The 13996-nt window shown below is 34.7% G+C and overlaps 1 protein-coding gene across 1 annotated transcript in view; it reads right to left on the minus strand.

The window, feature by feature from the left end:
* Window positions 1-353: 353 nt before the first annotated feature.
* Window positions 354-13996, minus strand: part of ATP6V0A2 (ATPase H+ transporting V0 subunit a2) — a 14999-nt gene continuing 1356 nt past the window's right edge. Inside the window, exons 2-19 of the mRNA XM_010163295.2 lie at window positions 13731-13828; window positions 13180-13317; window positions 12551-12651; window positions 11706-11832; window positions 10819-10901; window positions 10381-10474; window positions 9834-10046; window positions 9046-9196; window positions 8131-8270; window positions 6991-7148; window positions 5915-6005; window positions 5512-5630; window positions 4817-5027; window positions 4149-4268; window positions 3789-3908; window positions 2454-2571; window positions 1952-2123; window positions 354-1028 (exon numbers count right to left, since the gene is read on the minus strand). Coding sequence (XP_010161597.1) covers window positions 926-1028; window positions 1952-2123; window positions 2454-2571; window positions 3789-3908; window positions 4149-4268; window positions 4817-5027; window positions 5512-5630; window positions 5915-6005; window positions 6991-7148; window positions 8131-8270; window positions 9046-9196; window positions 9834-10046; window positions 10381-10474; window positions 10819-10901; window positions 11706-11832; window positions 12551-12651; window positions 13180-13317; window positions 13731-13828 — 2357 coding nt within the window. The 3' untranslated portion in view covers window positions 354-925. The remainder of the gene's footprint in view (window positions 1029-1951; window positions 2124-2453; window positions 2572-3788; window positions 3909-4148; window positions 4269-4816; window positions 5028-5511; window positions 5631-5914; window positions 6006-6990; window positions 7149-8130; window positions 8271-9045; window positions 9197-9833; window positions 10047-10380; window positions 10475-10818; window positions 10902-11705; window positions 11833-12550; window positions 12652-13179; window positions 13318-13730; window positions 13829-13996) is intronic.

Genomic DNA, 13996 nt, shown 5'->3' on the forward strand with positions numbered 1-13996 from the left:
TTGAGGCCAATTCTTCATTCCCCGTGCAAAAGTTATTCCTAGAAGTAGAAAATCTGCAAGGGACCATGCTGTAAAAACAGAACCTGGGATAAAAATTTTGTGTAGGCTGTTTGATTCTTTTAGTTGAGTCCTCACCCAGACTGTGCAAGACTTTTTCTGAGGTTTTTAACTCATCAAGGTCACTGCAAGCGATGGGCTGCAAACACCTGGCTTTGCAGAACAGCATGGATCAGAAATCGCCTGACTGCAGGGAAAGAAGAGGGCTAACACTTCCAGTCTCCACTTCTAACCCTGCCTTCTTCCATTACTTTAAATATTGCTGTGGCTTCTGAAAGATTAAAGTAATAACTCTGGGCAGAACTCAGAAAAAACAGTTAACATTTTTGGTGCAATTTCAAATATGGCCACAAAAGAGCACATTGCATTGCTATGGATAAGTTTACATTTCATAACCCTTCTGGAATAGATATTGAAAACATACATTGCATCTGTTGCATTGCTGAATTGTTCCCAAAGTGCATGAGATGGGAGCTTGCTTAACTATGTGATTAGTACTGAATGTTTAATATGATTAAAACTCTTTTAGATAACTTAAAAGTAATCATTCAAGAAAATAAACAGCCTCAACAATAAAAATGCCTACACTGGTTTTAGGACAAGCAGTAACAACTTTTTTTTTTTTTTAAGAATAAAATTAATTTACAACATTAGTTTATCAAGAAAAATGTACATTTTATATCTATATACAAGATGCTCCAGATCTGCTATGTATTTCTATGGGAGGTATATATTACAGAATTATTTGGCTGCATTATAAGGCAATCAGTGAAAAACACTTTGTCCTACAAGAAACCATTCATAGGTGAGATCCAATCACATGATTATTTGCAGACCATTCCAAACATTTCTGCTGACAGCAACCAAACTATGCCGGATCATCTTTATTAAAATGTAAAGAAATGTGCTTAAAAGAGAATGGCGTAAACTTGTATCCTCCACCAGAGTAGAACTTGTTCTGAAATTCCACCCTGAAACAAGAAAAAAAAAAATAATCAATAAAAAAAAATCAGAAGCTATATATTAATCCAAAGTGACCAGCTATGAAGGTATTGAATTGTGTAAAACAAGAGGCTGAACAAAACCGATCCTAATCCTGGCACTTATGCTTTCTGTGCAGCTATTTAACCTTCCTATCACAGTCCTAGGCAAATTTAGTATTTCTCAAGAGACCCAAACACACTGACACTGTGCTGTAACAACTCATTTCTCACTGCTTACAAATTAATAAGTTTTTGAGTTAGTTGTGGTGAATTGTTTTGCAAATATGCAATATCATGAGGACAAGACTGTAATGCATACAGTTTTGCCTTGTGTTTATATACTGTATGTCTGCCTTTTGTTATACTGTAAATTTCATCAGATTTCAAACTGAATATTCTTTGAATCCATTCCAATGTGCAAAACTTGTGATATTAAGACTAAGAAAGGATTAAAATACGTAAGGGTTGGCAGCCCCACTTCAGCAAAAGTTTTGCTCCCTAATGTAAATGTTCCGTTGAATCAAATAAATAAAACAGACTGAAGCCATTCAGTGATACAACTAGACTGAAATAAAAAAATACTTATCCATGTTACTAATATTCTATAGCATGAAAAGTTGCAATACTATAAATCAAATGTTCTCATAGTTTGTCAGCTCTGAATGTGGTAGAGGTTACCATGCATCATAAGCCAATATAATATTCAAATTTACTGAAAATATTCCAGAGGAACAATCACATTCAACTAACAAGCCGTTTATTTAATATTATTAAATACATCTACTACAATACCAGGAGGCTGTTGAATTCTAAACTTTTCTTTTTAATAAGACACCTAATATTTTGACACAAAAATTCCTCTTCAACAAGCCAGTACATGCTAAGGTGGGATAAAGAAAAAATTAACTTACCAGTGAAGTCGTATAGCGTGGAGAAAAGCTGAAAGCCCCTCCATGACCAAAAGAATAGAAACTGTGAGCACAGCAAAAAAGGCTAGAACGGGGACGAGCAGTAAGACACCGTATGTTGTATCCACACGAAGACCCACTCTCATCACCATCTGCCATAGAACTTCTGATAACTCTATTAAAAAAAAATATATATATAATTAATAAGAAATGGTACTGTGACTACTGATACACTATTATGTGAGATAACACTGTGCTCAGATAATCAAACTGTTTACAACCCAGAGCAATCAGTGAAGAAAATTACTAGATTCCTAAAAATATATCACAATTTTAGTTTGAAGCCTTTCCATAGATCATGATTAGTTTAAACAAGGAATATTTTAAATTAAGAAAAAGATAATTTCACAGTAGTATCACTTCCAACAGGCCAACCCCCCTCTAATCAGCATTAAAAATCAGGCCAGAACGAAAAAAACAACCAACCAAAAAAAAACCCACTTACGTGCATGAGCAAGACTTAATGCCCAGAGTCTCAGATATGAGGCTGTATTAGAAACACATCCTAGACAGTATTCAATGGTATGAATTGCTTGATTCATAAAAACATCTGCAAAATTAAGCTAAAATATAAAAATACATTTGTATCCATTTAAACAACATAGTACAGCGTGAGAGAAAAAGAACATTCATCGGTAAAGCTTAATATACAAGCAAGAAAAATTCCATTAAAGGGTCACACATGGTTTTCATATGAAGTAAAAAAAGCTGCTATGTTTAAGATTCATATTACAGAGATAACATTAAAAAAGAAAAATTCAGATGCTACAGTTTTCCAGATAGTTTCTCCAATTACTTTGTTGATAGATAAAAATGAATGCAATTTACGTTTTCCACAGGGAATATGATCTAATACTCAAAAACTCTAAGTAGTAAAACCAGTCATGGTTCTAAGTCCCATTCTATTGATGTCATAAGTTTACAATGTCAATTTTTGCACCTTTAAAACCATTATTAGTAATGTTAGTGATACAAAAATAACTATGTGAATCTGTAAACTCTAAATATATGTACTTGTTGCTAACAGAGTTCGAAGACTAATATTACTGTAAGTTTCAACACTTAGTTTGCATGAAACTATAACATATTTTATTTAAGCAAATAATTCTTGTATTTTCTATACCTAAGAAGCAAGAGTCTACTACCCCAGTGCAGCAAGTGCTATGCATAATCTGCACAACGTGAAACTGAACCACTTTTGTATCTTTCAATTCACATGAAATCAGTGGAATCAGTCAGGACCTTTAAAAATTTGGCCAAACTAAACAGCAGCAATAGCTGGGGACAAGGAATGCAGTTCATGTCTCCCAACCCCCATTAGCAATAATCCTCATCACAAGATGTAATTTGCAGACATAAAAAGACTTTTGTCTGGATGAAAAGCCAGGATTAATTAACAGGAAGCTGGGCAGTCGTCCTCGTGCCTTAATTTTAAGAATCCATAAAACCACACAAAATCCAGGAATTTTATCCTACTCTTCAATTTAAGAAAAGCTATAGTCTTAGATGCAGAGTCTATAGATGCAAACAAAGGACTCTTCCTGTTCTCCACTACAGACAGGTTGTGGTTTACTGTAGCAATCTAAATATATTAAGAAATAATGATAAAATAGCAACAATAAAAATAATTAAATTGCATTCAGGCATTTAGGTCTTTGTAAAGGTTCAAGTGATTTTCTTGAAAACTTACAGGGACTCGGTGTACAGGTTATCTTCTTGATCTTCCACTTCTAATTTGCTTTTAAAGACATACAAACTACAGATTAAGTAAAAACTTTACCTCCTCTCCATCCCCTTCTCTGTGCCCACTATCTGAATGACTGCTTCCTTCTTCTACATCATGAGATCTCAGCAGAGAAAGTTCTTCTTCACTTTCTTTTCGAATTAGCTTGTAGCCACTCTGCAAAACAGAAACAGTGTGTGTCTCTAAGTGGACTGCCAGTGTCATTTTCAAAATGTATTTAAAGTAGTCACAAGCAAAGGCAACAAGAGAGCTAGAGGAACAAAGCACTATTATGCATTACAGGTAACAACTTTCCAAGCTGAGTAGAAATATCTAGTAAGGACATTACTCTATAAGCAATACACCAGCTGAATCCTTCTATACTGCAGAAATGTGTAAGTGTCTCTCAATACTTACCCTGTACATTCTAATGCCTCGGCCTCCACTGTGCAACCAATATAAATAAAGTGGTTTACCAAAGAGCATTACAGGAACAGAAAGAAATGCAATAGTAAGTAAAAATCTCTGTAGAGCAACCTGTTGGGGGTGGGGGGAGAAAGAAAATGAGATTAGATCATAAAATCAAAGGTAAGAAAAGCCTTCCCATTTTCCTTTAAAGGGCTGTTTGAGTGTAAGAAAAGCACTACTGATTTCCGTGGGCATATACTCCAAATTGAACATGCACATAGGAATTTTACTTAATCAGGCCCTTAAAATGGTTTACAGACATCCAGCATCTTCAGGACTTGTTTCTAGATTAAGGCATTATTGATACTCAGTTTAGTAAGATTATTTACAGCACATAGAAAAGTATCAAAATTACAAGTATGAGACTGCTCTTTAGTCTTAACCTGGGAGATTTTGTTCTAGAAACAGGTATTTTCACAAGTCACTACATAAAATCTTACAACCAATTAAAGAGTAAATATGTTATTTAATCATTTAATCATTTATTCAGTTTCCCCTTAGTCTGATACACTCCCCTTCCTAGAGGAACAGTCAGCCATCAGCCTTCCATGACTGCTAAAGTGTTATCTGCATAGGAAACTACAGGATCTTCAGAAGCTTGTAAGAACACTACTAACCTGTCCGGTGTAGAAGACCTCTGCTTCACCACCAGGAAACAGGAACATGTTAATAAATTCAATCAGAATACTAGGAGCAGATGTAGAGTCCTCTGCAGAATACGCTAACCATTTAAAGAAGATCATGAACACAAGGTAGCCAAAGATGCACATCATGAATAAAAGTTCAGGAAGAAAAACCAAATAAATATTATACTTCTTCTTGAAGTGCCTAAAAGATAGAAATGGGAAAAAAAATTAAAAATAAGCTTTACAAGGAAAGATCAAGAGAAATATATGGCCCAAACACGTTTTCAATAAAACAGAACTGTACCCAGCAATTTTAAACAGCAAGACTGAAATTATAATCCTGAACTGAAGAAATGATTTCTTTGTATTCAGTGAAATTTCAATCAGATATTTCAGTGGAAATCAAGACCATAAGAGGTATGTATTATTATTTAGCAACAAGTGAAACAAAATCTTGTACTAATCAATGCCTTCAGATTTTTTGGCATAATACTGATCCACCATCTTATGTATGTGACTGAAGACCTGTTACTAACCTCTCTGTTACTGTCTCCTTTTATTCTTTTAACAACAGTTTTTAACAATTACTATGATTTTTTTTTTAAATTGTTCTAATTTCCCTTACCAGACTGACAGTTAGAATTAAAGACTTGACAAAAACTATAATGTTAACTTCTTGTACTTACAAGTGGTTAAATACCCCCAATACAACTCCAAACGTCATGTGAGTTACTCCAAAAATCACAGACATTTTCATTTTGAAAGAATTTAAAAAACTGAGACGGTTGCTTGCTAAATTCCAGATCTGAAGAAGTAAAGACAAAAATCAACATTAAAGAATAGTGTAACAGAAGAAATAAAACAGTATCCATTCCCTATTGAAGACTAGAATTCTGTGTCAAACAGGGATTATAACTGAAATTTGAGTTTCATGAAAATAGTTGACTCGTTAAGGGAAACACTCTTTTGAATGGAAAGAGTGAGCAGAAATGTGTATTTTCCATAGTACTTTTCCTAATACACATACCAAAATTTAATTTACAAATGACTGATCATCACAAATGGGTAATTTAAAAGTGTAATACTAACTGGATCAATTCCAAAGGGATAAGCTCCGTTGTATACACCAGGAACATTTGGATCCAGTGTTAAGAATTGATTTGACTTTAAATCCTCAAGACTGCAGAGAAAGAAAAACACAATCAGATCTGACATTGTTTAGAGGTAGTGACAACATTTACTTTCAATTCTTTATATTTCATATCCTTTCCTTTCTATGACTAGCTCACCCACTAGTCAGTCTTAAAAAGAAGACTAAAAGGATTTCTAAGCACAAAAGGCCTGGCTAATAAAAACAATAGCAAAATAATAATTTAAAAATCTAGTAACTCACAATCTGGGCTTAATTTGCACTAACTGACTTTGAAAGGAAAGTTTCTGGATTTTATTCCTCATTCCCCTAGAATGGAAAGTTTCATCTAAAAAGCTCACAATTTGCTTTTATATAAAATTCACTAACAAACACACAAAGAATAATTTATATCTTTTTTCCCTTTTGCATTTGGCTGAGTCTCCACTCTAACTTCATATAGTTTTTAATTAACACACACTCACAACCCACTCACATTTTAACCAGTCAGTGGTTTTGACTCTACCATTTTAAGGCACTTCCTGTTTTTGAGGTGAAATAAGATGTAAGCTGTGAACATTAGGGTATTGCAATAGAATTTGTTCCAGGAGAAGACTGACTGTCATCTATATGAAATTCTAATATTATAGATGTTCCAGGTGATTGAGGACAGTAAAAGAGCACTGACAAATATGAGACTAACTTGATAATAATTGACTGAATTACATAGAATCAAATTCTAATAGTGGTTTTGCAAGACACTGTGTTCTCTGTGGATTTCTCCATTTAAGATAATAAGCAACTAGATTTGTTTGTTTTTAAGTATTACTGGCTTTTTATTTTAAGCATAGATGCATCACTTTGCCCTTAGTACACTAGCACCTACTACCAAAACAACTAGATTTGCTAGATTTCACTACATTTACTTACTGCTCTCAATAAAAGGATGGTTAAAATGAGTGAGCAAAAAGGTTAAACTGCTGCAGGAAGTATGTTTTTGCTTTAATGGTACAGCAAACAGAGGTAAGCTACTCACCGCCAAGCCTTCTGCTCAAACATCGCTGAAACATTCCATCCAGAACCAAATATATTTAATGACTTTGAAAAACAGTCATTATAGATTAATCCAGTGTATACAGAAAACAGACCCATTAATAAAATAACGTATCGGCCTTCAAATAACATTTTCATTATCTGCAAGTATTGGAAAAAAGAAAAAATAAAGAACACCATCTGCTCTGTGAACAATCCTTATCCACACATTTCTAAGAGAAACTCATGGTTGGCCATACCAAGTCTTCTAAAAATCTAAAATTATTGTGAACAGTCATTAAGGAATATGAAGAAACCTAAGGCAAATTAAAATGTAACACAGAGAATTTTGCTTTAAGCATGTGAATAGGCAATTTACAGATGGCAGTCCCCAAATGGGTGCAGTTCATCTCCCAGCAGTCACAGCTTCAGGTCCAGTGATTTAAATGCAAAGGTTTATATGCATTAGGAAATAGAACTAGCAGCAGAAAGTGTATTCTGAAAGATAACTGTGGTTTAAATTGAATGCAGAGATTTGAAGTCTCCATGCAAGCTCCCATGACACAAACTGAGACTTCTCATTGGCATCATTACGCTAACAAATAGCCTTTGTAAGCCACATTTCCTCCCTGGGACTAGTTTTCAAGACATTAGTAATTTGCAGCCATTCTTAATTAAATATCATTCTAATGAGAGATAAAGGTGTTTCTGCATTCCCCATATCATTAAAAAAAATAATTAAGTTTAATAATTTCAAACTGTAACTTCTTCTCAGAGACAATAAGACTGAATTTGAAAAATCAAATTTTCTCCTCATATTAGTCACTGTAACCACATTCTGTAAAACATACACATCACTAAGTAGCCCTAGCAGAAGGAAAGACAAGCCCAACAGTACCAACTAATTTTTGTCAGTCTTTCATTGAAGCTTGATTATTTTTGCCATTTCAGAAAAAGGAAATAGTTTGTTAAATGATCACATTAATCTCAAGGAATATGGCAACTTCAAACACAAAATCCTGAAACAAGGAAAAAACCCCAGTTTAATACACGTCCAATGAACAATACTTTTCAGAAACGTAGTAACTCTTCAATTTAAGTTATCTTGCTGGATGGGGAGTAAATGGTTTGTAATTCCTTTTACCTCATCTTGTGATCTTTGCAACCTCGGGTGGTTTTCATACAGTATTGTCAGAAGCGCAAATATGAACATTAGCAGACCGTGCCCCAAGTCCCCAAACATAACCGCAAACAAGAAGGGAAAGGTGATGATGGTATAGAGAGCTGAAATGACAACGTAACAGATTTCAGGCACGCAGCACAGTAATTGATGTTGCTATCTGAATTATGCCTAAGCAATTCAACTATTTTAACCTCTCAAGCAATTTTCAGCTTCAAGTTTGAAAGACGTTTCACTCCTTGCTAATAGACCTTTCCCCCACACTATACATTTAACTCGGTTTAAATCTTGCATATGTATAGCACTTAGTAATGACAACTCCACAGTTGGGAGTTAGCTGGCAATTCTGAGGATAATAATATAAATAAAAACCAAACATTTCTTCCTCTGTACTATAATGCACATTTTCTTGTACAGCATGACTTAGCCAATGTTGCTGCAAAAATACGTAAGGATGGATTTTTCAAGCGATGAGCTCCACGCTTCAGTAACATCAATAATCATTACCAAAGTTTTCTTTTTCCCCTAAATATCTTACCCAAAATATGTAGTTATTTATTGGTTTGTTTGTTTATATATATATACACATACATATATATATATCTATATATATATAAAGAAATAGCATATAGCTATTATTAGTATCTTTAATGCTAAAAAACTCAGCAAAATCAAACCCCGTATCCAATCCCATCTTACTGCTTGAAGCACCATCTGTGCTTTTGATGAGCTACTGAAATTTTAAAACAGCTACTAATAAGCAGTGTGATTGTCATTTGGCCTTTACTAGTGTCCAATTCAGCAACTGGTATTTAAACACATAACAAGGCAAGCAGTAATGACAGCACAGCTCATGATTCAGATTTCAGAAGGACCAACCTGGATTAACTTCTCCATAGTTTCCAACTCCATAAGCATCAACAATATTTTGGAACCCTGAGGTGAATTTATTGGTACGTATCAAAGTTGGAGGAGGCTGTGTTGTTGGGATGGTATTCATGAATGAAGAAACTGTAGCTCCACTCTTCCTCTAATTGCAGGCAGAAAGAAGATACATTTATATAAAGACTCAGTTGATACTTAACCTAATCAAAGTGAAAACACTTTCTCTATCAGCTGCTTCACTGATTCACTGATCCTGAAACATGGCTAAATTAAGCCCCAAGTTTAACATTTATCACTTTGTGCCTTCGTAAAAAAAAAATCATGTTAATCTGTTCCTGTAAAAACACTAATTATGTACAGTGTTCTGATCCTTACTTTATATGAAATATCAAATGAGAATCATCAGTCAATATCATAAAACAAAGATTTGTTACTAAAAATTCCCTCTTGTAAAACAAGAGGATGGTGCTGCACTCAACACAACTAACACAAGGCAATTAGCACCTTCTACTTAATTGCAAATAGCATTGTGAGCTCAGTCAGACTTGGGTCCAATACAGAAGTTCTTACTGAAGGAAAAAAAAACAAAACAAAACAAAAAAACCCAACACAACATTAAATAAAGGCTTTGCTACTAAAAAAATTGTTTGATATGAGTTCCTAGAGACCCAGACCTGCCTGTGCCTACTTTTAGCCTTTTTTAAGTAATTATTTTCTTTCCTTATCTGTATAGTTAGTTCAAGACAAAAGTTTTAACGTCAGGGGGCATTCAGTTGACTTACTGAACCTTCCTCCAAGGCATGGCGCAAATTCTGCAGATCAGCCACTGGACACCAAACCTCAGCAATCAAACATTTATTTGTGACATCAAAACTGCACAGGTTGAGCACATGATAAATGGCTTTCATCTTCTTCACTTGGATAACCCACGTATAGACGGATTCAGATGCTTTACACAAGACTTGGCGTAAGTAATCCTCGGTTTTATGCAGCACCTTTATCCAGGAAAAAAAGAAAGATTTAACTGAAAATGTAACAGTGGTTACGTTAACCTCAGTAAGATCAGTCAGAGCACCTAGTATTTATCCAGTGCTGGATCACATTTGTAGGAGGCCACAATAACCACTGCTTAAAACAGAAATCAATGCCAGGTGCCCTGAAGTTTAATAGGTACATGCAACACAAGACCAGAGACGTGACATACAGTCATGTTCAGATCCAAAGCTGTATGTATTTTAGAAACATATTCATGTATTTAATACTGTGACTTGTCAAATTATTTCTTATGGTGCAATAACTACAGCAAAGGGAACGTTGTTATTTACTCACAGTATGAAGATCCTGAATACGAACGTTTAGTCCTTCAACAACTGCCCTGCGCTCCTCGGTGGTGTTTGGATAGGGATACACATGGCAGTGATAGCTACAGAGAAACAGAAGCTTGTGTTAAATAACCAAACTAAACCAAAACAAATCACCCAACCCCACACCCCAGTCAGATCTGCAACACACCATTTAATAACCACAGAACACATTCAACTGAGTCAGTATTTTGCCTGTACTTAATAAGGACTGCAGATAAAATGACTCATACGTTTATTTGTATATCGGATCATTATAAAGCTGGATGCAATGGGGGGAGGAACAAATTTAACTTCAAAAACCTTGCATAAAAATCAACACTTAAAAGAAAGGTGAGCAGGGGAAAGACTACCAAGAAAATAACCCAGGTATATAGAAATTATATATATTACTTTTTCTTCTTACCAGTCACAAATCTTCTTAACTTTCTGGCCAATTTGATCACCCCAATAAGACACTAAAAAAACAAACCATTTTGTGGTTTCACCCTAAAAAAAAAAAAAAAAAAAGTTGTCAAAGTTTGTTTTTAAGCAACAACTCCACTGTGATATAATTATAGAGCAAAATAACAAATTTGACTAATTAGAAAAAGCTGCATTAGGAGCATTAACCTTCCACCATTTTAGTGAAGATCAAAAAATAAAATTCAAGTTTGCCAGGATCTCTATTTTTTGGTATGTTAAAGAAAAAAACAGAAAATGTTTTCAGGAAAAATAAAAGAGAGATTATATTTTACCATCACAGAATTATTAGTAATAAAAAAGGTCTTAAAAAATTAAAAAAATGTTACAAATTAGAATCGAAGCAAAATTTAAGTGACAGAGATTAGGCAGCTATAATTGCTGATTTACAAAAACTGAATTTTAAGTTCAGAGAAAAAACTTCATAGAAGACCAACTGTACTCCAGGCTTTTTCCTTAACTACTGAATGAATAAATAAAATTACTATTAAAAGCTAATGCACTGTACAGATCTAGGTAATAAATATCCAAGGAGCCATTTATGTCCTGTATTTTGATCAAGGTAGCCAGTCAAAGTCACTACTATTCTACAATAAAGTTCTGCACTCATCAAGCTGAACCATGACTAATTAATTGCCATTCCTATAGTTATCGTGGCATCAAGACCTCTAATTTTAAAGTCTTACAAGTTCTAATACTTTTAAAATCGTTTTCCCTCCAAAGGCACTGGGAAATCATTTATATTAATTATAGGCAGACCTGAGCAGCAATTCTGCCAAGTCTTATGAAAAGTACAAACAAAATAAGCTGATAGTTACAAAGTTTACTCACCGTATCTGGATCTTCCAGAGATTCATCCAACTCTGCATAGGTCAGAATAGTGTAGCCTTTACAGGCTCTCCACAGCATTTTTTCAAATGCTTCAACTTTTGCTATGTGAACTAACCCAGATATGAATCTATGGAAAAAAAGGAAAAGAAAAAAAAAAAAAAAAAAGAAAAATTAAAAACTCAGAGTACAACACTCTGGATCACACAGCCACAATAATTTAGCATCTGCCATCTCTAAAGAGGGAAGCATCACCCTAAGCTGGAAGTAACTGGTATAGAAAAGGGACACAATTTCTATTTGTAAAACAAACACACTGTAGGCCTGAGCACACAACTAGAATTATATTTGACATCACTTCCTTCTGTGACAGCAAGGTTCTTAATTTTTTCTTGGTAAGATACCCTCTCATAATGATGTTGTAGAGAGCAGTATCCATACATAATTTCAAAGGCAAGTAGGCAAAACCATGAATAAAGTTACATTTACAACTGACACTGACAGGTGATTAAAACACTGGATTTTTATCCTACAAAAACAGAGTTTGAACAGTTGAAGAAATTATTTTGAGCATTTAAAGATTTTTTTTTAAGGCATGTATTTGATTTGATGGCAGTTTTATGTCAGTTTTTTTGGTGCTGTCCTACTTATCTCTTCAAATAATACAGGTTTGTAACAAAGGTACATTGAGGCCAGACTCCAACCCTGTCTAAAACTGTTTGGCTCATGTGAAATCACACTACATCCCATCTTTTAAGAAAATAGCCCATTATTTACAGCAGCTCATCAAGCAGTTTTGAAACAGCACACACTGACAACCTGCCACACGTGGATTGAACCAGACCTACCCCAGCTTGGCACCCAGTCTGTGCATACAGTTGTAATCCACTAATGGCTCATTTTCCACAGATGGAAATTCTTCATAATTTGCATGTAAATGGGATTCATACTAGCAAATAAAAGAAAGATAATTCATTGCTTTCATTAAAAAAAAAATCATTCATTTATTATTCTAAAGCAAAGCTCATTAAGTAAATTATTTCAATAAAAATATAAAACTTTTTCCTGTGTTCAATTCAGACAACCCTAAGATCTTGGGATCACAAGTGCACTGCTCTTAGGAATTATAGTCAGCGTTGCAAAGGTTACACGGTAAATTTCTTAGCACAATTTATGCATCAAAATAACACAAATACACCTTCATTTTCAGTTGGCATCAGCAGTAAAGTTTAAACAATTCAACAGAGAAATCACAAAGCTCCTCTAAGTTCAGGGCTGCATTTTGCTATGCATACGAGTGCAGCCCAGCACAAGAAGATGGAGCCAAGTTCTCTAGGTACTGAGCACAAATAATTATGAAAAAACATTCAGTGCTGTAAAGCCCAACACCAAGTCACGCACTTAACTAGAACTACTAATGGTATGCAACAAAAATGCCACAGGATGCAAAATCTTCATCAAACACCACAAGCAGTACCTCTGCTGTTCTCCTGACAAATCTCTGGGTGACCTCTAACATGCATGTGTATTCTGTCAGTTCAAGCAGGTTTTTCCTCAACTTTTCTTTGTTTTTAGTTACTTCTCTCAATTCTGTCTCCAGCTTCTGCAACTGTTCCTAAGACATGGAGAAAAAAAATGACATAGAATCAATCATACTGTTTTGGAAATCAAGGGAGGATGAATTTTAAGCACATGTTAATTTGCTGCAACGATGGGAGTTTCCCAGTTTCTTAATCAACTTAAGCTCCATAGGTTTTATTCCTCAGTCTGCCAAAGATTGCTTTGTACTGCATGCACTTGATCCTCCACTGGCATCTGTTAAGTCTGCTGTTCTGACCCTAATTGGTCTCCAAGCTAAGGACTTGGAATTAGAACTTCAGACAGTACAGGGTGCAAGACACTAATTTAATCTATTAATAGAACTACAGCAAAACAGAATGTCATTCAAAATTATAGCAAACAATTAAGTTTGAAATAACCTTCCAAGATCCAGAGGTACAGTTTTGGCATCTGTTATGGAAAAGTTACCTGGATTTCTAAAATGTGTTTCAGCAAGGGGGCAGGAGGAGCAACATCTCCTTCAGGAAGTGGAATATCTGCCTTTTTAATTTCTTGTACTAAATATCCTGGAGTGAGAAGAAAAACACAATCAGAAAGGAAAGGGTATTGCCTTATACTTCCTAGAATGCTGCAGAGTTGACCTTAAGCTGTTATTGATGGTGCTGATCACACTGCAGCATCAGGCCCTACCTATTTTATTAATTTATTTTAGCAACAACACACACTCTAGAGTC

The sequence above is a fragment of the Antrostomus carolinensis genome, unplaced genomic scaffold (genome assembly GCF_000700745.2).
Source record: "Antrostomus carolinensis isolate BGI_N321 unplaced genomic scaffold, ASM70074v2 scaffold40812, whole genome shotgun sequence".
NCBI classification, from domain to species: Eukaryota; Metazoa; Chordata; class Aves; order Caprimulgiformes; family Caprimulgidae; genus Antrostomus; species Antrostomus carolinensis.